General features: G+C 36.4%; 3 protein-coding genes and 1 non-coding gene across 4 annotated transcripts; 1 reads left to right on the plus strand and 3 right to left on the minus strand.

Moving 5' to 3' along the window:
• The first annotated feature begins 323 nt into the window (after positions 1 to 323).
• Positions 324 to 3,153, plus strand: LOC146137430 (uncharacterized). Its single transcript, XM_083394332.1, has 4 exons — positions 324 to 575; positions 1,023 to 1,170; positions 1,889 to 1,995; positions 2,914 to 3,153. Exons 1-4 carry the CDS (start codon positions 324 to 326, stop codon positions 3,151 to 3,153), a joined length of 747 nt encoding a protein of 248 aa, XP_083250458.1.
• A 2,931-nt stretch (positions 3,154 to 6,084) lies between these two features.
• LOC146137431 (uncharacterized) lies at positions 6,085 to 9,678 on the minus strand. The gene is made up of 4 exons (XM_083394335.1): positions 9,427 to 9,678; positions 7,810 to 7,957; positions 6,931 to 7,037; positions 6,085 to 6,324 (listed from the first exon to the last, which is right to left on the minus strand). The coding sequence occupies exons 1-4, from the start codon at positions 9,676 to 9,678 to the stop codon at positions 6,085 to 6,087; spliced, it is 747 nt and encodes a 248-aa protein (XP_083250461.1).
• A 3,865-nt stretch (positions 9,679 to 13,543) lies between these two features.
• Positions 13,544 to 21,024, minus strand: LOC146137432 (uncharacterized). The gene is made up of 4 exons (XM_083394336.1): positions 20,742 to 21,024; positions 18,534 to 18,681; positions 17,336 to 17,442; positions 13,544 to 13,822 (listed from the first exon to the last, which is right to left on the minus strand). Exons 1-4 carry the CDS (start codon positions 20,991 to 20,993, stop codon positions 13,580 to 13,582), a joined length of 750 nt encoding a protein of 249 aa, XP_083250462.1. The 5' UTR covers positions 20,994 to 21,024; the 3' UTR covers positions 13,544 to 13,579.
• Positions 16,408 to 16,494, minus strand: Trnastop-uca (transfer RNA opal suppressor (anticodon UCA)). Its single transcript has one exon. It is a non-coding gene; the product is annotated as a tRNA-Sec (tRNA).
• Positions 21,025 to 22,629: the final 1,605 nt, after the last annotated feature.

Below are 22,629 nucleotides of genomic sequence, written 5' to 3' on the forward strand. Positions count from 1 at the left end.
CGCACAAAGGCGTATTGTAGAAAAATATAAAACGCATCTCATTTAACGAAGTACCACCAAATAATCGCAGATTGTTGCAGATACAAGATTGGCAGAAAAAAATACAGAATACATTTATAGCACGGATGCCAGGGTTTTAAAATGTTTTTTTGGAGTGCAAAACTCCTATTTATGTTAACCCACTCTGCAGTAGGTTGCTGGACTCGGCTTATTTTAAACGACTTGCACTACTGAACCCTGGCCAAAACCTTAAACTTGAGTAATGCTTAGATTATTGATTTTATGGAATAGGAAAAAATAAGGTTTCGAAAGGCATTTCAATCATGAAAATAATCTGTGCGGGATTTCCTAAAACTGGAACCAAGACGATCGCCGAAACTCTTCGAATCCTCGGCTACAAAGTTCATGACGCCGAAGAGCAGTTTCATTTCTTGGGTCCAGATATGGTGAAGATTATAGAAGAAGGGGGGACAACAGAAGACTTCCGAAGAATTTACAGAGACGTGGAGGCTGTCACGGACATACCGTCATCTGTATTCTGGCAGGAACTGCATTCGGCATTCCCGGATGCAAAGGTTTTTAAGCATAATTTAAAACAATCATTTAAACACGAGTGCGCAAGGCTGCATGTGATCTAGACTTTGACGAGCTAAAAACGATAACAGCCCACATATTTAGGAGCATATAGCTGGAGGTTTTAGTTAGACGTATAGTTAGTGTCAAAGCCCGTACAGAAGTAGGTAACATTTTGTAAAAGTTAATAGTAAATCTTAGGATAATGGTTCAAGGTTTTAGTAAGGCGATAATTGAATATTGAAGCCCATACAAAACTAAAAAGAATTTACGAACGTTGTGACAAATCTTAAGATTATGACTAAATGCTGTAGTTAGACGTAAAATGATCATTACGTCTACGAAAAGTGTAACATTTCGTGAACGTTTCGAATAAATTGTCAAAGTGAAGAAGAGAACCAATTGTTTCGGAATATGTTTTATTTGGTTAAGGTTATTTTAAACTACAGATCATTCTAACTCGTCGAGAAAACGAAGATGTATGGTGGCGAAGTTGGGAAAACCAGATAAAAGTTGGCATGAAAAATCCGTTGCTCATGATGCTGATTAATTTGTCGCCAACTGGCAGACGATTTCGCAACTACCACCAAATGTTGTGTAAGTAATCCAGCAAATCCACATTAAAAGGCAATGTATTTAATTTAGGCTTTACGACTAGCACAGTGATCGTTATTTTCAAACAAAATCAAGTATATAGTTTAGAGGGTTTAGCTCCCTTTTCTGATAAAACTTATTTTCACACAAAGATAATGAATTAGTTTTAACTATTTTACGCCCCATAAAGACATAGTTTCTATTTTTAACTACTTCTTTGCATTTTCATATCACAGTTAATATATACATAGATAATGTTTTCATATCACAGTTTATAGATAGATTCATATTAGAGTTGTCTCCTCGCAAAAAATTAGTTGAAAGGTTTGCAGAATGTTTCTAATAGAGCACAGGTTCTCAGGATTTTTTTTACATGGGTGACCCTTTTTACTTCCTTGGGTGAATTGACTTTGTAAATAAGAAATACTTTTTAAAACCGCACTGTTAAATATTAAACACGTGTAAATCAGGTATAGAAGGTTAGGCTCTGAGATAAAGTCTAACTTTTAATTTTATTTTAAGCAATCTAACAATATGCATGAAAGGCAATTTGGAACGCGTTCCTTTGTGTGTTTTTACCAAATTGGTGTCACCAGTACAATAAATACATCAGTAAAGCAGCTGTATGTGTTGCTTGCATACTGATCTAATGCTGCGGTTGATAACTATACCTTGCTTGTTGTACAGAGTCGCAATTAACTATAATATTGTTACGTCGCAGTGCAAACGTTCTTTAGCTCAAAGTCCTTTCGACCTTGGGCGAATAAATTGTTAAACGAAATGATTTGCAAGATGAGATATCGACAACACAACCACAGCGTTATTGCGGTAAGTTTTTAGAACTGTAAGGGTATATTAACGACGTGCCTAGATCTGATGTATACACAATCAAGTCGTTAAGAGGCAAGGCTCAATGTTAGGGATATCCGATAGTTAGCATTTTATTTCGATTCCGATATTTAACAAAAAGCATCGCTACCCGGTCACGGCGTCTTTACATAAGCTCAAATAGGTAAACTGATGAAAATAATAACTGAAATTAAAGGTATTATTTTCTGGGTTTTAGCCCGGAATTTGTTTTAGCGTTAAGACGTTGCATTAAGAAGGCTGCAAAAATCAAAGGTTAAAACTAATAACGCAATTTAAACGTACAGACTCAAGTTAAAAAACAAACAACCACGGCTGTAAAACTGCCCAAACTTGAACACTGGCTTTGAAATGATTACAACTCTCACCAGCATCAAAGGACCCTTAGCTGCCCAATCTCTACTTGACCCTGACCCATAATCCTTCACCCTAATATGTTTTGATTAATTTGCCTTTCAAGGAAGAATCATTGCGCTGGATCACAAAATCACAAACCATGGCTGAATTTACCGTATTAATTTTGTATTGGACGAGCACCGATACCAACATAGTATCGGATGAGTACTGATACTATAAATTGGTATCGGGTATCGGTTCCTATCCGATATAATTCTTTATGTCTTCAACGAATTCTAAATTAGCTAAAAGACGAAAACAACGTTAAGTAAAAACACATGATGTTTTCTTAGAGCCCCTAATAAAGCGGTGTTGAATCGACTGGTCTGGTATCATTTATCGCAATTGCCTATACGTGACTGTAAAAAATCAATAAGTTATTCGTCAATGTAAACTCAAATTTCAAAAAACATTTGTGCTTGTTAAAAACAGCGTACAATGCAAACTTACAGAAAAGTCGACTGTCAGTGTTGTTTTTTTCAGAGCGCCCCTAAAGACAAGCTGCTGGTTTTCCAAGTTGCCGAGGGTTGGGGTGCTTTGTGCAAGTTTCTAGACGTGCCGGTTCCCGAACAGGAGTTCCCGCACAAGAACAAGAACGGAACTGTTGTAAAAGAAACGATTTCCGATTCGCCGACATTTGAGCAAATCAAGCGCGAACTAAAGATCGCAATATCAATGCTAGTGCAGGTTATACTTGCCGTCGTTGTAAAGATCGTGGTTTAATTTGTTTCTTTCTCAAGCTATATTTTCCGCTTTTCGCCATTGTTGTATATCAGTGGTCGGCATGCTTATCTGTCACGGTCGAAAAGATACTCTTCCAAGAGCTTTTAAAGGCCCTTTTAGGGAGCAACCAAAAATGAAAAGACCCGGGCATTTGTTTGGTTTGGGGGCATTAGGAGTTTAAAAATGACGTCACAAGATTACCTCAGAAAACATTAATATTAAAACATCTGTTCTTCTCGAGCGAACTAGTGCGCAAATATGCGGCTAAAAAGCAGTCTAATCCAATCAAGGTCGAAACAACTTCAATTAAAATGATACGCGGTGCACCAGACCGCTAAAAGATATTCGGATATTGCTTTAAATAACGGTATTAATATAATTGAACTAAAATTGTAATATTAACTGGCAGGGTACGAAACACACCACTGAGTATTAGAACGTAAGTATTGAATGCCGCAGTACTACAAGAGTCGGGCTTATACACAGGCACAGAAATACGTCATAAAGGTCACACACAACAATCCTATACAACACAGTATAACCTGTAAATAATTTTACAGAAATCATTTCTTAAAACTTACACGGGCAGCGACTGTATACTAAGCTTTCGATTTAAGAAACACCAACGTTGAAACAATAAACAGCATCGCCATCTATATTTACCGTTTTTAGAACTCAAACCTTCCGACCCCCGTTCAATTATTAGTGGAGGTGGGCAATTGTTATCCCATCAAGTATTACTCCACTACCCATTTCACGATTTCATTCTACTTTATGCTCTTCGATTTTATACAGTTTAAAACTATGCGGCTTGAATCACCGTGTTACGTTATCGAGTGTTCTGAGATTTGTGAATATACTCAACAAGCAATATCAACTGAGTGAAGTGACTCTGTCTAGAGTTCAAGCAGTTAACGACAGGTATTTTAGCGGCCTGTTTCTTTGGAGTCAGGTGTAACAAGGAACATGTAAAATACCTAGGCACCCGTCGGCTCGCGCTTTAAGAGCCAGCGCCTTACTTACCCGTAGCAACACACCATCAACGCTAAACATACACTACAGTAACTGCTAGTAATTGTTACCATGTGGTATTCGAAAACGCTTAAATTTTAACCCAATTCGTGAATTAATATTTTTAGCAAATAATCAAAAGTGTAGCAAGTAATCTTACTTACTTTTGTGTGAGCAAAGAATCTTACTTACCTATAATCACTTTGTACAGCAACTAGGGATGTTCAAAGTAGAATATCAAATCCTTGGATTCGAATCCAGATGAGATTCGAATCCAATTCTGCCGTTTATTTCGTGTAATTGGAACCAATATAATTTAACGTTTTACCGTCGACCGTCGCGCCTAATTGTACAAACGCGTGTGGTAAGTTGGCCTGTCGCTGCGGCGACCAATTTATAGTGATTGCTTTAAATGTAACCAGTTAGTGTAGCGTCAGCGTTTTTTCGGGCGACCAATTACCGCGTCTCGCGATAACGTTCGTTTAATAAATAGGTGTCAATCAAGCATTATTGGGCGAGCGACTAACGTGCAATTTCAGGTGGGGAGTTCCCAACTTCCCTAAATGCATTAAGTTGCAAACGTAACATTACGTTGAAAGAGGTGCTGGGTGTAACCAAATGCACTATAGGGTTACTTAAGGTCAACTTTAGGCCAATATTCAGCGAGGTTTACAGTAATGCACAGCGTAATTGTCAAGTATTCGTTATGTCAATAGTAACTTATTCTTTGCAGTACATTATTATTTGACTGCATAACAGATCATTTTAGTCAAAAAAAGAAGTACAAAAACCCAACAATGCTTTAAAAACAGGGCCGAATTGCTAAAGAGTTCTGTGTTCGGTGTTGCATTGTACTCACTATTGGCAAAAATATAAGTTTTGGCAACAACCTGGACAGTGGACATATTACAGTTTACACAACTGCTTCAAATGACAGTTGTTAAGAATGTTAAACATATGGGAGATTTTTTTTATTATAATGTACACATGTTAGCAAAAAATCCCTTCCCCAAACAAATCGAGGTTAAATAATTTAATAAAATTATACTAGGATTCGATATTCTGGATTCGTTATTCTAGATTCGAAACCTATTATTCTAGAATACCTTGGTATTCTACTTTGAACATCCCTAACAGCAACCCTCAGTAGTTCCAAGCCAAATGTGAAACCTCCAAAAACGCAAATCAAGGTTGTCTTGAACTCAAACTCTATTGAACTGGGGGAAAATCTGTGTTTTCTAATTTTGCTTCAGTAACTCACTAACACTAAAAAGTTGCCTTTAGCTAAACGCGCAATCAGCTGAAAGCAATGAACTGTGAAATTATTCTTTGTTAATTATAATTAAGTTCTGCTGGTAAACTACCCTTAATTATTGAAAAATTTAAGCGGTTTATTTTAAAAACGAAAAAAATAACGATTTAAAACATTGCAGAGTAAAACCAATATCCACAAAATATCTAGAGAATAACAATTATATATATAGCCTACCTAGGAGGAATGGCATCATGATAATTATACAGCGCATCTTTTTCTATAAAACAATAAGGCATTTTTCAGTGTGGTAAACAAGTTATTGCAAAATGACGAAAGCCCACTCATATCGTTTACAAAATAGTTTAAATCCAATATAAATCATTTTCAACAAAAAATAGTCAGTGGCCAGTCCGACCCATTGTAAGAGTTAGTCAATTAATTTTGTTAAACTATTAAAATTAGTAGGCTACATTTATTTCATTCCAAGCTATATTTCGCAATGTAAACACCAAAAACATAACTAATACCAAGCATCTTTTCACGTATAAAAGTTGAGAAACTGCTCATGTTTTTACAAAAGTGATTCACATCTAAATACTTAAGTCAAGCGGCCAAAATACTTAATTCAATTCAAGTAATTCTAAAACGGTTTTTAATTACAAGGACTACAGAAAACACCAATACAGGGCGCAAGCCAATGCGGCGAATATAACGCCCAAAGTAATCCTAATCTCTCTTTTGGTCTTGGAGAACAACACCGACTTTTCCATCATTTCCTCCACGATTTTCCCGCCCTTGTTACGATGTGGAAACGGTTGCTTGGGAACAGGAACGTCCAAGAAACGGCAAAGAGGCTCCCAACCGTCTCCCAGGTCGAATTGCAAAAGTCGTTCTTTGGAAGCAGCCTAGAACGGTAAATAAGTTAGATTTAGAACATGGCTCCTCACACCTTCAGTTGGCGACCTTCCAGTTTGACCTTGATCTTTAACCTCTTATGAGGATCCTTAACCTCTTATAAAGATCCTTACTTTCCTATAAAGATCCTTAAATAGGATTCTTAACTTCGTGTGAGGATCCTTAACCTCTTATGAGAATCCTTAAATAGGATTCCTAACCTCTTATGAGGATCCTTGACCTCTTATAAAGATCCTTAATCTCCTATGAGGATCATTAAGCTCTTAATAGGATTCTTAACTTCGTATGAGGATCCTTAACCTCTTATGAGAATCCTTAAATAGGATTCCTAACCTCTTATGAGGATCCTTGACCTCTTATAAAGATCCTTAATCTCCTATGAGGATCATTAAGCTCTTAATAGGATTCTTAACTTCGTATGAGGATCCTTAACCTCTTATGAAAATCCTTAAATAGGACTCTTAACCTCGTTATTATTTATCGTAGTAATGAATTACTGTTTGTTTATTTTAAATATTATTTGTTTCATTGTGGAGTTTACCACACCCCTTTTATGTGAAGCGCCCTGTTTGTGTTATAGTTCTTACGCTCCTTACCATTAGAACATGGGAGTTGTGTTCCCTGTACCTCATCATGGCCGATCTATCGTTCACAGGAGCTCGGTTCCACGGAGATGATGCGGCGATATTGAACACAAAACGATCTACGACACACGCACCAAGTTTGAATTTGTATGCTACATAATTTGATTTCTCTTTAATGTGAACAAGAAATGCTTTGTTTATCATTATGTTTAAATTTGAGGGTTCTAGCTTTGAATCATTAAACCGTTTGCATTTTAAACACACGTGGCCCGTGGTGACCTTGGACGACCTTGGTGAAGGGCAGTGGACAGCATCATTTTTTTTTTCTTCTAACAGCTAAGCGGATTTACGTGAAACAGTTGGTGCAAGCGTTTTACTTCATATAGTTGCAAACAATGTCCATTCCGACCGGATATTTCCGGACATCTATGCATAGGTGTAGTAACAGTTTTGCTAAGCAGGATAGCTTTGTCGCAGCCTTCTATCGGGGTATCATTGTTGTAGTGACTTGACTTAACTTAAGTCTTTGACTTGACTCAAATGACATGACTTGGAATTCAAATAACTTAAACAAATTAAATGGCTTCTTTAAATATTTTAATTAAATTGAATTATTTATCTCAACTTTAGCAAGTAAAACAATTTGCTTGCTGTAGATTGCGTTTTTATTATTTTTAGTTTACTTATTTCTCTTATACTACGGATGAGTATAACCATTTTTTAGTTTAACTTTGATTTTTATGTCAATGACTTGACTTGAGTTGACTTGTTCTCATAATGGCTTGACTGAAACTGGACTTGGGCAACTGATGATTTGGACTGTGAGACTTCTTGCAAAAAGACTTGACTTGGACACAAGTCATTTAAAAATGGCCCATTTACAATACTTACTCGTTGAGTTGGCGTATTGCTGCAGCAAAATGCCCGTCCACGAAAGCATGAGCATGAGGCGCAACCACGTGTTGGTGCGGATGACCTTGAGCTGGTGAAGGGCACTCTTGACCCACTCGTCTTCGTTTTTACGCATCGTGAACACAACCTGGGAAGCAGTGATCGAAATTAGCCGGCCATTAATTAGAACAGCTACTAAAAACACTCACATACACCACATCGTAAGTGCCATGTGTAAATACCTGGCGCCGGTTAGACAAAACAGACACCATTTAAAAATGACTCTGCCTCTGAAAACGCTACTGGACTGTGGCCATAAACAGAAACTTTAGAAACCTGACATACGACGTACAAAGAGCTTAGGCTACTTCTATCAATAAATCGATAAAAATGTCTATTGGGCTCCAAAACCGAAAACCGAAACCCGAAATACACATAATTTAAAGTGTTGCTTTCATAATTGAGCGAAAGATTCGGTGAGTCTGCGTCGGCTTTCCGTGTACTAATGATACGTAAGCCGTAATCGTCAAAAAGCAGTTTCAGAAAGGGTTAGATCACAGTTGTTGAACACATATCTGTGTATCTTTCCTTCATATAAAGTGTAACTCTTTTTTAAGCTTTTAAAAGCATTGTTTAGACAAGCTGGTGTTGGTAGAGCAGCGTGAGTTTACCTTACAGGTGTAATTTGTTCAATATTAAAAAAATAAGGATTAAAACGTTAAAGGTGATGGAAAAATGAGCGATATGCCAGGTGAAATTGCTTGGCGGGCTGTACTTTGACCACGTCTACTGTAGAGTATTCAGTTCACAAATGTTGAAGAGAAAATTAGCAACCATTTTATGATGTGTAATTAAATATCTCAAAAAGGAAGTCGTACGTTTTATCGCAAAACGATTTTGTTTGTTGTTAGAACCTCTTCAAAGGCATTTTTTAGAACTTAGGTGAACGTGCAGACTATCAGTAAACAAACCGCAACCTGGCAAAGATATGTTAAACATTTACGTTTCTTGGAAGTTTGTCGTGCCACAACCTCGTTTAATGTTTACATTGATTGTGTCACTGGCCCCTCTAGTTCCCCTGGTATGGGCAAAATCAAACATTACCGAAATCGATAATAACCGCTTTTTTGAATATAGTAATAACGTAATAAGAATATCAAAGCCCATACAGAAGTAGGTATCATTTTGTACGTTTCGAATAACTCTTTATTCATTTTCAACAAGAAGTTTAAAATGGTACCTACTTATGTACAGGCTTTGATATTCTTATTAGCCTATATTCAAGACCTTTTAGGAATCTGATCTACGCTCTATTAGTAAGCCTTTCGGTAACTCTTTGTGTACGAATACAATAAATCAAATGACATTTTCCTACATGCCCAAATTTATTTTGTTGTTCCAGTTTCTTTTACAGACATCACAGCAAACCACTTTAAGAAACTTCTAGTAAACGTGCCTTCATCTATTTGGGGACAGACCAACGACATAATACAGCCAAATACGCAGTAATATCCAGTACAGAATAAGTTCGAAATCGTCTGAATAAGACCTAAATCTGCCGGAATACGTCCTAAATTCGGTAGAATAAAGCCCAATGGCCAAAATGACGCTTCAAACCTTTGACTCCGGAAACGCTCTGTACAGCTCCTCCCAAAGTACACAAGCCGGGACGTCGGTGGTGGCATCCACTCCTTTGAACATCTCCCTGTATTCTTCCTCGCTGCATCCGAGATCCATGGCCTTCATGAGAGGACGTCTCAAGAAGAGGAACTGCTCCTCATAGTCGTACACAGTGTAGCCGAGGATACGGAGGGCTGAACAGAGGGTCTTGGTGCCTGTTTTCGGATAACCGGCACATATCACTTTCATATTGAAAATGGATTTTGATTTATGCTTGCGGTTCGGTGATGGGTATCTTAAGAACAGGATGCGGGAAACCTAACGATATGTATATTAAAAAGGGTTGTGGTTAATCCTCAACTAGATTTTTCTAAAATTATGCGACTATTGCGCAAGAAAAACTAGATCATGGCTCACATCAATTTAATTTAAATGCTGTTATTGTCGTAAATATGCTGTTGCTACCAGGCATAGTACACTGAAAACAAGCTCTTCTGGCATATATTTGCTGGTCCAACGTTTCAGCTAACTATACTGAAAGCCTTTATCAGGGAATGACACACATGGCTAACAAGACTTATTTGTTAAACGCTGTTTCGCGCATTTTATCTTCCATTTTTTTGTGTGTCATTTCACTTTGCCTCTTCTTAGCCATGTGTGTCATTCCTGGATAAAGGCTTTCCGTATAGAAGCCGAAACGTTGGACCAGCAAATATATGTCAGAATAGCTTATTATCTTTTTGCATTTTGTTAATTCAAGCTCATAAAACGTTCAGTAAAGAAAATTAAATCGCTTAAGCTTAGCTGTAACACTTCGCGTAGTTTTTAGGTATCAGTTTTTGTAAAAAAAGGATAAGAAACACTGCATTAAAATGCCTTGAAACTGAAATTTCGGTACTGTGTATTCTTACAGGATGCAGACAAGGGATTGTTAATTAATTCTGAACAGAAACGTAAATATAACCATATTGTTAACTGTGTTAAACAGAATTTTTTACAACACAAATGCTTTGGTGCTTCACGCAAACTTCTTTATGTCATTATAATCTCGATTTTTTTAAAGTGCGATTTTTGTCAAACTAGAATATAAATCCACTTTTGAGTAAATTACAATCAATGTCAACTATATGTTACTGCACACGACGAGCTAAACCGTTATACTTTACATTATAACTTTATTAGAAGGAAGTTTTCAGGATATAATAATTTGGATTTGCAACTTTAGGCAAAATCTAATTCATAACTACCAAAAATTGAATGGGAAGAAGTGCGTTAAAAAAACACACTCTTGTTTTAAAAACGACTAATCAAGTCGTTTAGGACTCGGGACCTGAAAAATTGTTACAGTTTGAAATGCCGGTTTAGGTCATGCAAGACACTTAACCAATCTTCAGTTAACAACCCTGAAAACACTCATTGTATTACTGTCTAGTTAAAACGTGTTTCTCGTCTGAAGTGCAAGTTGAAACTGACAAAAAAATCTCTCGTCTAGATTACGAGTTGAAACTGCTAAAGAGAAAAAGTATTTTACCCTTTCCGTTGAAACAGCTTATAGCAATTGCCCTTTTGCGGCACGTTGACCTACTAGCTTACCGCGTTCGTTACACAGTTCTAGTACACTCTGCTTGCCAAAACGAGGTTAAAGCCCAAATTTTGGGTAACTCCAATCAAGTTTGCTCATAACACTCATAAAGGTTTAGTGATTACGATAAGTTAGTTTCTCAGAATTCAACTCTGCTTTCGATAATCGAGGTGCAAAGTTCGTTTCTTGAAATTATACAAGTCATGTGTTTGGTTGTATTTTTATGGTACATCGTTTCTTGTATGTATTACCTATAGTTAGTTAGTAAAATGCGACATCCACAGTAAATCTATGTTTGATTTTTATATTTGGCCTCGTTTTTGGAAACTTTGCTGACCACCAACTGCTTGTGATTGATCCAATTTTCTTTTTTAAATCGGTAGCTGTTAAATTGATCCAATTACGTCATTACTACGGTAAAATTAGCAAACTTGCAAACCTTGCTTATATCCAACGTGGCTAGTAATGTCAGATATCACAATTTTCTACCGATTTCGGGTAAAGTGTTTAACCGTACAATTGGTCTGAATTACGTCATTACTACGGCAAAATTGGCAAAATGGATGACTAACTTTTGGTATCGACTTTTCAGCTACCAAAGTTAAATATTTCGAATTATTAGTCAAAAAATTGGCCTTTTCGTTTTTAATTCACCATTTTCCTAATTATTCATAAAGCCATTTTGAGCATAATGGTTCAGAGGTTGTAGTGAGTAGTAGCCCAATCAGAAGTAACTGAAACATACATAAAAACATTGTGTATTTCATCAAGCCCTTCTGGGGTCGTGCTGACACGGCCCCCTATATAGTAGCCTACCTAAGATGCTTTCGGAGAGGGGTATCATTTTGAACGCTTTGAATAGCTCTTTATTCCTCTTTTAAGAGATATTTGAAGCGGTCAAAACGATACCTATTTATGTAGGCCTGCGGGATCTTACTGACAATAAGACGCTTGCATTGGCAATATAAGCACCTTCCAGAATGTAACTTTCAGTGAAAAACTTCCCTTTAACTAGGTTTCTACAAATGCCAATTTATTTACCAGCAAAGCATTTTTACTGTATGCTACCCCTAGTAGTGTGTGCTACCCCAGTTGTTGGGTTTTTTTTGTTTTTTTCACTTTGCCAAAAAGATTACCTGGTTTGCTTTTTACATGGTATCAGTCAATAACTCAAAATTTAACTTAATGACCGTTTTAGCAAAATCTCGTAGAATGTCTCCGTTGCGTTTTTGTAATAACTGAGAAGACAAGAATGCACTCAGAAGTTTGTTTTTAGGTTTGTAAAACAAGATTTTTTTTATTAGGAGCCTGGTAAAGTCGTGCTGGTAAGTCACTAAAACAACACTTTTTTTCTCGTATTACCTTCGCAAAACAGTAAAGGTGATACAAAAATGCGCCACAGCAAAATATGGCGGAATTTATATCCAAACGATGTGGATTTTAAATTCGAAATTTAATTAAAAAAGTACGAAATTCAAAATGATTGCCAAACTTCTCGCAATCATATTGCAAGCAAAGCGAAAGCGTATAAAGAGACAAGCCATCGCATTTTGCGTTTTATTCTATTTGACAAACGTTTTTCCGAAAGAAATATTGCCAACCAAAATAAAGCGATGTGTTATTCAGATTTACACCTTATTCGACCTCAATGTTAATGTAAATCGTTCTTATTCCTGGAATTTGTTTGATTAATTGCAAATGGGCCTATCCATTAACTGCTAAAACATTTGATTCTAAATTTGTAGCAATCAGAAACGCTGTTGTTTAATCGCAAGCGCATAACAGCTTCACAATTTCAGAAAGGAGCATCTGATAAACCCAAACTTACTCCAGAACAGTGGTTTTCAAAGGTAGTCACTTGGCTCTCTTAGGGTTTAGAAGCTTGTTTCGAAAAAAAACGATATCTTAAAAGCAAACATACTTAAAAATAGGTCACTTTAACCAAACTTATAGGTTAACAACAGTGAAATTACTCATCCGTATTTCAAACTGATTAAAAAAATTCTTCTTAATTACACGTTTGACAAAAAAAATTTCTTCTCTTTTTTGTTTTAGGTTTTGCTATAGTTAGACATAGTGATTTGTGTAACGTTGACCAACCAAACCTTTCAGTCAATCTTTTACGACACCTTAAAAGCAATGCACATTTAAAAATCACAATTTTTCAGCACATTTTGAGAAATATGCCACTTCACAGTTAAAATAGGATCCTTTTCTATCTTAAAAACTCTAAACTTGAAGCCTGCATTGGTGGAAGTTTAACTTAACATATATAGCAGTGAATCTTAAGCTATGGCGCATAATTATCATCCGAAAAGGTTTTTTTTTTTCGAAAACTGAATAGTATGAAGTAATATCTCCTTTTTTAAGTATTCTATAGAGTTCTTTGTTCATAAATAATTGCACAACACACCTTTTACTTTTTTTAAGAGGGCTATTAAAACAAATTGAGTTTTCCGGTACAGGGTTAGTACACTAAAAGGTTTTAAGAACTGGTCAAAGAGTAAAAAAAACTTTGCCGAAATCATTTGAAAGATGTCCAAACATCCACAGTAAATAATCAAGGTCTTAAACCATGAAAAAAGAATAGAAGAGATAGGAGAAGACCACTGTAAGCACACATATGCTGATCAGACACTCCTTCTTTATCTGCTTCATGAAGATGGACTCCTCAATCAGTTCGTCCATGATCGTACCTCCTTTGTTCCGATGTGGGAAGTCAACCTTAGGAACCGGATGACCCAGGAAATCACAAAGAGGAGCCCAGCCATCTCGGAGGTTGAAATGAAGCAGCTGATCTTTGGGAACCGACTATAAGTTTAAAACTGGAGTTACATGTTCTATTAGTGGTAAACATGTATTACAAATTCGGAAAACATAAAAAAAGGAAAATTCAGGCATACAAAATTTGGGAATGACGAGTGACAAATTTTGTTCAAGTTTAGTATTTGGGAACCATGTATTACAAATTAAAAAAAAAACAATTAGGAAAATATTTAAAGGAAATTTGAGGCATACAAAATCAGAATTTCAGACTTTTTATATAGTGATAGTATTGCAATTAGACTTTTCTTTAGGGACCGACTATAAGTGAAAAGTGCAGTTGATTTATTGGACGTAGTAATAGCGGTTAAAGTGTGTAAAGTGAAAATAACTCAGGGATATACGAAATTTAGGCATGTAGAGTGACAGAATCATAGTTAAACTTCAGTGTTTGGGGACTATGAGTTAAAAAGTGTTGATTTATTGGACGTACTATTACCGGTAAACGTGTATTATAGATTAAAAAAGGATTAGGAAAATATGCAAGGAAAATTTCTAACATGCTAAATTTTGGAATATCGAGTGACAGAATTGTAGTTAAACTTCAGTGTTTGGGGACGAGTTAATGAGGTAAAAAGTGAAGTTGGTTTATAGGAAGTACTATTACCGGTAAAACTGTATAAATTATAAAAAAATTAGACATGCAGAATTTGAAAATATCGAATGAAAGAATCATAGCTAAACTTTAGTATTTGGGGACTATAAGTTGAAAAGTGGAGTTGATTTATTAGACGCACTATAACCGGTAAAGGTTTATTACAGACTAAAAAATGAAATTGTTTAAATGAAATTTTAGGCATACGGAATAAATATCGAGTGACAGAGTTGCAGTTAAACTTAGGAGATAATCTTTTTGGACATTGAGTTGAAAAGGTTTGATTTTATTACATGTTCTATTACGGGTAAAATAGTTTTTATATCGCGATCCGATCCTATACCAATGACGTCATTACTATGTATGTTCTGTTAACGGTAAACATATATTACAGAACAAGGGCGGGCAACTTCTCCGGTCGGCGGGCCAGATATGGGAAAATGAAGTACTTGGCGGGCCGAATTAAGTATTGCTGCTATAGCCTGCAAGTATTGTTGTACACTTTAAACACGGCAACACTTTCATTGCACAGCAAACATACTGCTTTCTTTGCCGCCTTATGTAAAAAAGTACTTGTTTAATTCGTGCTATTCCTTTACAGCCTTACATTTCTTGGCAAATCCATGTGAAAATTATTATTGTAAATTCTAAATCTAATTTTACCCCAAAACAAAGAATCTAAAAACACAAAGAAAACAAATAACTAAAGAATAAACAACAATCATTATTATTTGACGTAGTAAGCAAGTAGTGGGGGTTGTGGCAGACTGTTGCCGCGGACCACATTATCATGTAACACCGGAAACTGTCTGCGGGCCGCTCAAAATCTCATCGCAGGCCGTATGTTGCCCGCCCCCTGTTACACAATATATAGTTACATAGAAGGCCAAAAATGTAAAAAAGCAAAAAGGGAAAATTGAATCTTACGGAATTGGCGAAAACTGCGTAACGGATTTGAAATTTAGCTGGAGGCGCAGTTATTATTCGCAAAAAACGCCAAAATTCCCATACCGCCCCTATTTTAGTCAATTGAACATCGTTACACAACAGTAATTATGGAGTTTTGTGGCAGCGTTTCCATGGAAAGCGTACACATCAGTATGTAAACATATTTGCGATAAGTCGTAAATATGTAACCGTCTATGGACAACCAGTGTTGTTTGCCTGTGGTTGCCAACCGCAAACTATACACGCATTTGAAAAGCTGTGTACTAACAACTTGTACAACAAGTAAAACTCGATGTTTATTGATACGTCCATGTTAATAATATAATAAGGTCACCTCAAAGGCCAATGTGTATACAGAGATAAATATATTATATAAATCACACAAACATATGATCTCGAGTTTTATCCTTAATTTTCTCTGATCGTTTTGTTGACAGTTTGCTCTTTTTACCCAAAGTTAATGCTCTAGTTAAGTTACCGCTTGTAAGCAATGTAAATATATTGAATTCATAAAAACATGGGTTACCCAAATTATGGTATAACATCCTAATTAAGTACTGATGCTTGGTGAGCTTGGCGAAATTGGTAAGGTTGTTGGAAATATTTTTAGATATTGAAGGTGTGGTTAGACCGCTTTGAATAAACTGTAGCGTTGAATAAACTGTAGCGTTGAATAAACTGTAATTTCCTGGTAACACGCTTTTTAGTTACGAGGGTTACCTTATACTTTTTACATAACTTAGCAGTATATTGTTCTTCCGGCAAACGTTGGCAATAGGATTTTGCCGGAAGAACAATTGTATAAATCAGTGTTTCTTAATCGGGTGAATGGTTCACCCCAGGGTGAATAAAATTTTTGCAGGGGTGATAAGGGTGAATTGTCAGAAATGGATGATAGCTTGCGAAACAAGTCATTTTGTGCTGTTATATATAGACGAAATAGTTTTATCATATCATGAGACAAGGGTGAATGAAATCTGGAGATAGATGCTAGGGGTGAACAAGAAGCACTGGTATAAAGCAATTTTTCCGCCCAGAAGGTGGAATTGAACCACTCTGACGCTAATCAGCTACAGGTTTGAAGCCTGCACTCCAGACCACTGAAGTTCATCCGGGCGATTGTACCACAGCCAAAAGCTAATATAAACCCGGGAATCGAGAATAAAATACTATTCGTGGCGCGTCTGCAGTTGTGCTTGGCTAATGTCCAATCGAACTTAACACGAAGGCGTGAGACCGAATCACCCTTTTTCACCGTTAAGTTCAGAATCACTTTTGAACAAATAATTTATATTCTCAGTCAATCAGAATTTTCTTTCGAGTGACAGAATCTGCCTGAATCGGAATGGTGAAAAGCAAACGATTCTGGTTGCACATCAAAAATAATAAAGATTAAACTAAGTACAGAACTCAGTAAACCGAAAATCAGTTTGTTTGGATGTTACATGATAAATATATTTCGCTACCGAAAGCATCATCAGTATCTTGTTCATTATTTGAAATTCGGATAATGAAGCTTTTAGGAGAGGTATATATTTATCATGTAACATCCAAACAAACTGATTTTTGGATTACTAAGGTTTGTACTTAGTTTAATCGATATTATCATTCAGACGAGTTATTTTTACCTTTGGCTGTCAACGCATTAAAAGCAGTTTGCTGCAGGTTAAGCAAGAAAAAATCGTATTGCAAAGGTTTTTATTGCAAAATTAGACGCCTTGCTTAACTATAATCTATAGGTTTTAAAAATGAATGATCCATTGGCCAAAAAAGGTTGAAAATTAATAATTTAGCGTACACAGCGAACTTAATTATATATATCTTATGGCAATAACGTTTAGTTGTGCCACCATAGATTTTTTTAGAAATTATGGGTTAAAAAAAATAAATTATCCAATAGCCAAAAAAGGTTGAGAATTAATAATTTAACGTACACAGCGAACTTAATTATGTCTTACTGCAATGACGTGTGAGTTGTGTTCTCTGTAGCGCATCTTCGCAGCTTGTTCATTGACCGGGACTCTCACCCAAGGCCAGCTTGGTTTCTGGGAAAGACCAAAGCGCGCTGCAACAAGCAGAAGTTGGAGTTATCGGCGTGGTGCAAAGCAGTGCTTTTCAAACGGTGTGCACGGTGCACCTTAGGGTGCCTTAAAATATCATGGGGTGCACCAGTACGAAAAGGTATACAAGGGTGCATCAAAAACTTGTAATTTTTGACGTTTTAATGACAAAACAGTCAATAAAATAGTATCTGCTCTTTTCTCAAGTTTGTTTGAATGCTGTTTTTTGACATGCAGTAGTACTTGCAAGCAGCCTGCAGTCATAATCGAACTCTCATTAGACTTGCGAGCAGTGCTTCCCAACCAGTGGGCCGCGAGGCACGTTTAGGTTGGTCGCAAAGCATTTCAAATGTTACATTTTCCCATTAGATCGGAAAATTATTGCATTATTTTTACGCAACGTTTATGCATTAATATCAGAAATACGTAAAAATTAGATGTGTTGTATCGCATTACCTATTTCAGTATATGAACGCCAGAAGTAAGAATGCAAGTTTTATGTAACTTTATTCGTTTGGTCATATCTCATTGTGGGTCGCACAGTAAAACTTGCATTAAAAGTGGGTCGCGAACTGAAAAAGGTTGGGAAGCACTGGTGTAAAGTACAAAAAACGGGGTTAAAAGTTTTGCAAATCTTAGTTTCGTGTTTACTACGCTGGCGCTGGTCTAGAATCCGACCAAATTTTATATTGCTAACATTCTTTGGGTTAGGGTGCGAGTTAGGGTTTGAGGCTTGGGTGGCAAACACAAGTTGAAGTTATTAGCGTGGCCTAAAGTACACAAGCCAGGATTAGCAGTTTTGCAAATGTCGGATATAACAGTGCTTGCCAACCAGTGGGCCGCGATTCATTGATGGATCTCGAAGCTATTTCAGGTGTACACAAGCCGAGGTTAAAATTTTTGCAAATCTTGGTTTCCGGTTTACTACACTGGCTCTCGTCTAGAATCCGACTAAATTTCATATTGCTAACATTCTTTGGGTTAGAGTGCGAGTTAGGGTTGAGGTTCGGGTGGGTCAAGCATTACAATTATATTTATTTCTTACAAAAAAACACTGGGGTTAAATGAGAAGCACTGGGGTTAAATAAATTTATACTTGCGCTGTTGCCGTAATCCTGGACCAGTATTCCAGTGTACGAGAGCATTAAGAGCATCCTGAGTAGGAAGTTGGACCTGATCACTTTAATCTGATGAAGGGCGCTTTTCGCCCATTCGTCCTCATTACGGCGTGTCGTCAGAATAACCTGACACATACAAGGAAATAGACATTAAGGCGTTAAGTGATTTTTGTTTAGGGTAACGTTAGATTTTTCGGCATGACGTCACCAAATTAAGTCATAAACCTTTAGGGAAAAAAAATCAGCTGCGATCAGTCAAGCTTTCCGCCAATGAGCAGGAAATTTCAAAAAAAAGTTTGATATATATATGTCGGCTAAAAACAGCAGGATAAAAGTATTTCAATTTTTTTAGGTTTTGTGGGCATTTGAAAAATGGACCACTTCTATTATGTCGAAAAAAGGTTTACTTGCTAAGCCGATATGACACTTAATTATAGGATTTTTAGATTTGCTTTAGGCTACCACGCAGAGTTTTAAAAAGTGAATGGTAAATATTTAACAAACTAATAAATGCTTTAATTGCGTTGGCCTGTTCGTGCCTATAGGTATAATACAGCACTAATATTAACTTTGTTCAAACAGTCAAAGATATCGCACTAAGAAAAACTGAAAGTAAAAAAAACTGTTGTTGTGATGTTCATTTAAATGCATTACAGTTTTGTTTGCTTTTTTCTAAAATTATTTTAATTCATAAGTGCTTTGTGGCTTAAAAAAAGTTGATAAAAACACTACAATTTCGATTGTTTGTTCATTATTACAGCACTGATGAAATATTAGATCACGCTCCGAACGCACGCTCAAACACATTTGCGTTTAAAAGAAAAAATGCTCGAAAAACTTTACTGACTAGAAGTTTGGGTTTTTTTTGCTGGTAGCGACCTCTTTACGTACTTTCCTTTCCTACAGTTTTAAAGTCCACTGTAGAGAAATACCATCTTAGAGTATCTTTGTAGCAGAAAGTATAAAATGTTTTTTTGATTAATTATGCGAGGTTGCAAAAATACTATCTTTACAACTCTCTTGGTTAAGTTGGCAATTTTGTTTGTAAAAGTTGGCGTACTTAAGTTGGTAACCACGTGTCGCAGGTAATTTGAAAAAAATTCCGCCAGTATTGTAAACAAGTCATTTTGAAATGACTCAAGTCCCGGGGAAGTCTTTTTAAATAAACGCTAGTCCAAGTCAAGCCTTTTGCAAAAAATAACAAGTCATTTAAAAACCGATACTTAAGTACACTTATGTCAAGTCATTTCAACACTGGTTGCCGCCATTGGCCAACATCCGTTTTCGGATAGCGTATTTTTGGCGAAAAACAAACAAAAAAGCCAAATAAAGTAAACAATTTTTTTAACGCCAGTCGTCTCCTTAAAGCCATGCGAGCAAAATTTTGCGCAAACATTGAAATACAATACTTTCAGTACTCAATATTTTCTTCACCAAAGTATGTGTGTTAAATTTTTTTCCAACCCCGTGCGAACAAAAAGTTCGTAATTAGCTTTGTTTGGGCTACTGGCGAAAATAAAAGTTGCCCAAACGAATAAGATAAGAGGGAACACTGATTATTATGCACACGTGCATTTCGGCCAGTTTAAGGAGTCTCCCTCGTACTTTTGCTTTAAATTTAAGAAAAAAGCATATGTGCTGCAGAGCTTGAGAGCCACTCTATTACGCTTATCTCGATTTATGCACAGCGCTGGCGTAATTTGCACAGGGCCTTGTGGTTTCCATCAATAATAAACGAGTCAAGCGCCACAGCCGGGCAATATTACTGCAGGGTTGGCACTTGGCACACAATTATTTAAAACAAATGTAAAGGCATTCAAACACTATTTAAAGAAAACTTATAGGTTTTCAAAGGCCAACATTGAGTCACTCGATGTGTTTTGAGTATAATACTAAAACAAAACAGTAAAACCACAATGGTAAGCACAAAAATAAATAGTTTAAACAATTATTTTACTCTTGGACGTTCTAAATACGTAAATAAATTCAAAGCCTATTCAATTTATCAAGGTTATGTCGATTTATTTGACCTTTTTGGCGTTGAGATTTATTATAAAGCTACATTACAGATCCGTGCATAGCGTTCCTATGCCTGTTCAAAGACTTTTAGAAATACGTAAATTAATCCGAAGACATTCAAATTGCTGCAAATATTCAAAAACTTTATGGCAAAACCTCGCACTAACCTTAGCGTCGGGAAATGCCCTGTGCAGTTCCTCCCAGAGCATGCAAGCCGGAAAATCGGTGACGGCGTCGACGCCTTTGAACATTTCTCGGTATTCTTCGCTGCTGCAGCCGAGGTCCATCGCTTTTTTGAGCGGCTTGCGTAGAAACCAAATCTGCTCTTCGAAGTCGTACACATTGTAGCCGAGCTCCCTCAAGGCGCTGCAGAGCGATTTTGTGCCCGACTTGGGCATCCCGGCGCATATTACCTTCATTTTTTGCGTGCGTTTTTTTTTGTTCTGGCTTGAAAACCTGGAGATGAATTGCAAAAGCGTGTTAGAAGAATGCTCTGATATCCTCTATCCTTCAAAGAAAACTACTTAGGCTTATTCCGAGCATTGTTGTCATGACTCAAGTCAATAACTTGACTTAATGAAACTTGAGTCACTGTACTCAAATGACTTGACTTGACTCAAGTATTTTGTGCAAAATGACTTGGGTTGAAATAAAGCAACTTCTTATTTGGGTTATTCATCTTAACTTTTGCATTTAAATCAGTTTCTTGTTAGGTTTGATGTTGCGTTTTTGTATGAGGTATTGCTCTCAATCGTATATTTGATTATGAATTGACTGGGACTTGAAAAATACATTTTACAAATACCTTAACTGAGACTTAGTTCATTTCAAAACAACTATTTACAACACTGACTTCTAGAATCACGTAGTCTGGCTTTATACTGTAACTCGAGGTAAAACTATTTGTGTTGCGGCAACAGGCATGTATTTCACACAGAAAAACGCACATTTTATTGGGTAAGATTTCTCCTAAAGTACTCAACTATCTTAACCATATGTCACATATAAATCGTTCTGCCGGCGGCTAAACTGCTTTCTGCTGGCTCTTAAGTGTGTCAGCTCAGTAGTTGTAAAAGCTAGTTACGGCTCGGTAGTTCGCCAGTTACTAGTTTGTTGACCCCGTCTGCGTATTTTACGACGACAAAAAGTTTACTTAGGCCTAGCGGGGTTAAGGTACACTTGCTACACAGCTACTATATATAGGGTAATAAACAGAACTTTTAAATCTGGAAATTTAGTTGGCACTGTTGACTCTATATCTTGTAGCAAATCACTAGTGCCTACACATAGCTGTATATCCTATATATAGTAAACCGTAATTGCTCATGTAACTTGTCGTCGACCGTATATATATTTAGGCGATGTGACTCCTTGGTAAAATTTTATTTTGTTTGTATTTTTCTTTATCCTACAAATACATTTTTTTCTCTTTTCGGGCATTTTGCTCAGTAAATCATTTTGTTCAGAGGTATGAGTTGCAATCAATTAATAAATAAGCAAGTTTAACCAATTAGCGTTCCTAACCATTAAAAGTATACAATTATAGGCAGAATACTAGTTTTTGCTTTAATGGGTTAATATAAACATCTCGTCTCATATCATTGTCAAAATTACTACCCTAAAATTGGTAAGTTTACACCTAGGAGGTAATTACCAAAAAGTTAAGAACCATGCAGAACAGGGTAGGCTAAGCCAATTGGAAATTTTAAATCAAAAACTAACACGCCAGTTTAAATTACTCAGTGCTAATGTAATCAAACATGGCTGCCGACTAACTAAGTTCGACAAGCAGCTCATTACTAAACAAAATAGTAAACAAGTTCTTACCAGCAGTTTTAAACAGAACACGGCACACAAATGACGTCTTCCATTTAAAAAACTCACATTTTACCTTTAAATATGTGCTAAAAAAATGAAATAAGGCTACAGTCGCAAATAAAACAAAACCAGCACAAAACTGTTCTGCTTGAACTATGACCTAGTTGCAAGGTAAAATACAAAACAGTAAACATAAATATCTTTAAAAGTGTTCAATGAAAGGCGATTGTTACGTTT

Source organism: Ascidiella aspersa, chromosome 7 (genome assembly GCF_963924565.1).
Source record: "Ascidiella aspersa chromosome 7, kaAscAspe10.2, whole genome shotgun sequence".
NCBI classification, from domain to species: Eukaryota; Metazoa; Chordata; class Ascidiacea; order Phlebobranchia; family Ascidiidae; genus Ascidiella; species Ascidiella aspersa.

Excerpts from the sequence above, each read along its gene's own strand:
- LOC146137430 (XM_083394332.1), top strand. The coding sequence starts at position 324 with ATGAAAATAATCTGTGCGGGATTTCCTAAAACTGGAACCAAGACGATC. Across the intron at positions 576-1,022 it reads CGGCATTCCCGGATGCAAAG|ATCATTCTAACTCGTCGAGA; the intron begins GTTTTTAAGCAT and ends TTTAAACTACAG. Across the intron at positions 1,996-2,913 it reads ACAACCACAGCGTTATTGCG|AGCGCCCCTAAAGACAAGCT; the intron begins GTAAGTTTTTAG and ends TGTTTTTTTCAG.
- LOC146137431 (XM_083394335.1), bottom strand. The coding sequence starts at position 9,678 with ATGAAAGTGATATGTGCCGGTTATCCGAAAACAGGCACCAAGACCCTC. Across the intron at positions 7,958-9,426 it reads GAGCGTTTCCGGAGTCAAAG|GTTGTGTTCACGATGCGTAA; the intron begins GTTTGAAGCGTC and ends ACTGCTTCCCAG. Across the intron at positions 7,038-7,809 it reads GCAATACGCCAACTCAACGA|ATCGTTTTGTGTTCAATATC; the intron begins GTAAGTATTGTA and ends CGTGTGTCGTAG.
- LOC146137432 (XM_083394336.1), bottom strand. The coding sequence starts at position 20,993 with ATGAAGGTAATATGCGCCGGGATGCCCAAGTCGGGCACAAAATCGCTC. Across the intron at positions 17,443-18,533 it reads GGATTACGGCAACAGCGCAA|CGCGCTTTGGTCTTTCCCAG; the intron begins GTATAAATTTAT and ends TGCTTGTTGCAG. Across the intron at positions 13,823-17,335 it reads ACAACTCACACGTCATTGCA|TCGGTTCCCAAAGATCAGCT; the intron begins GTAAGACATAAT and ends TTAAACTTATAG.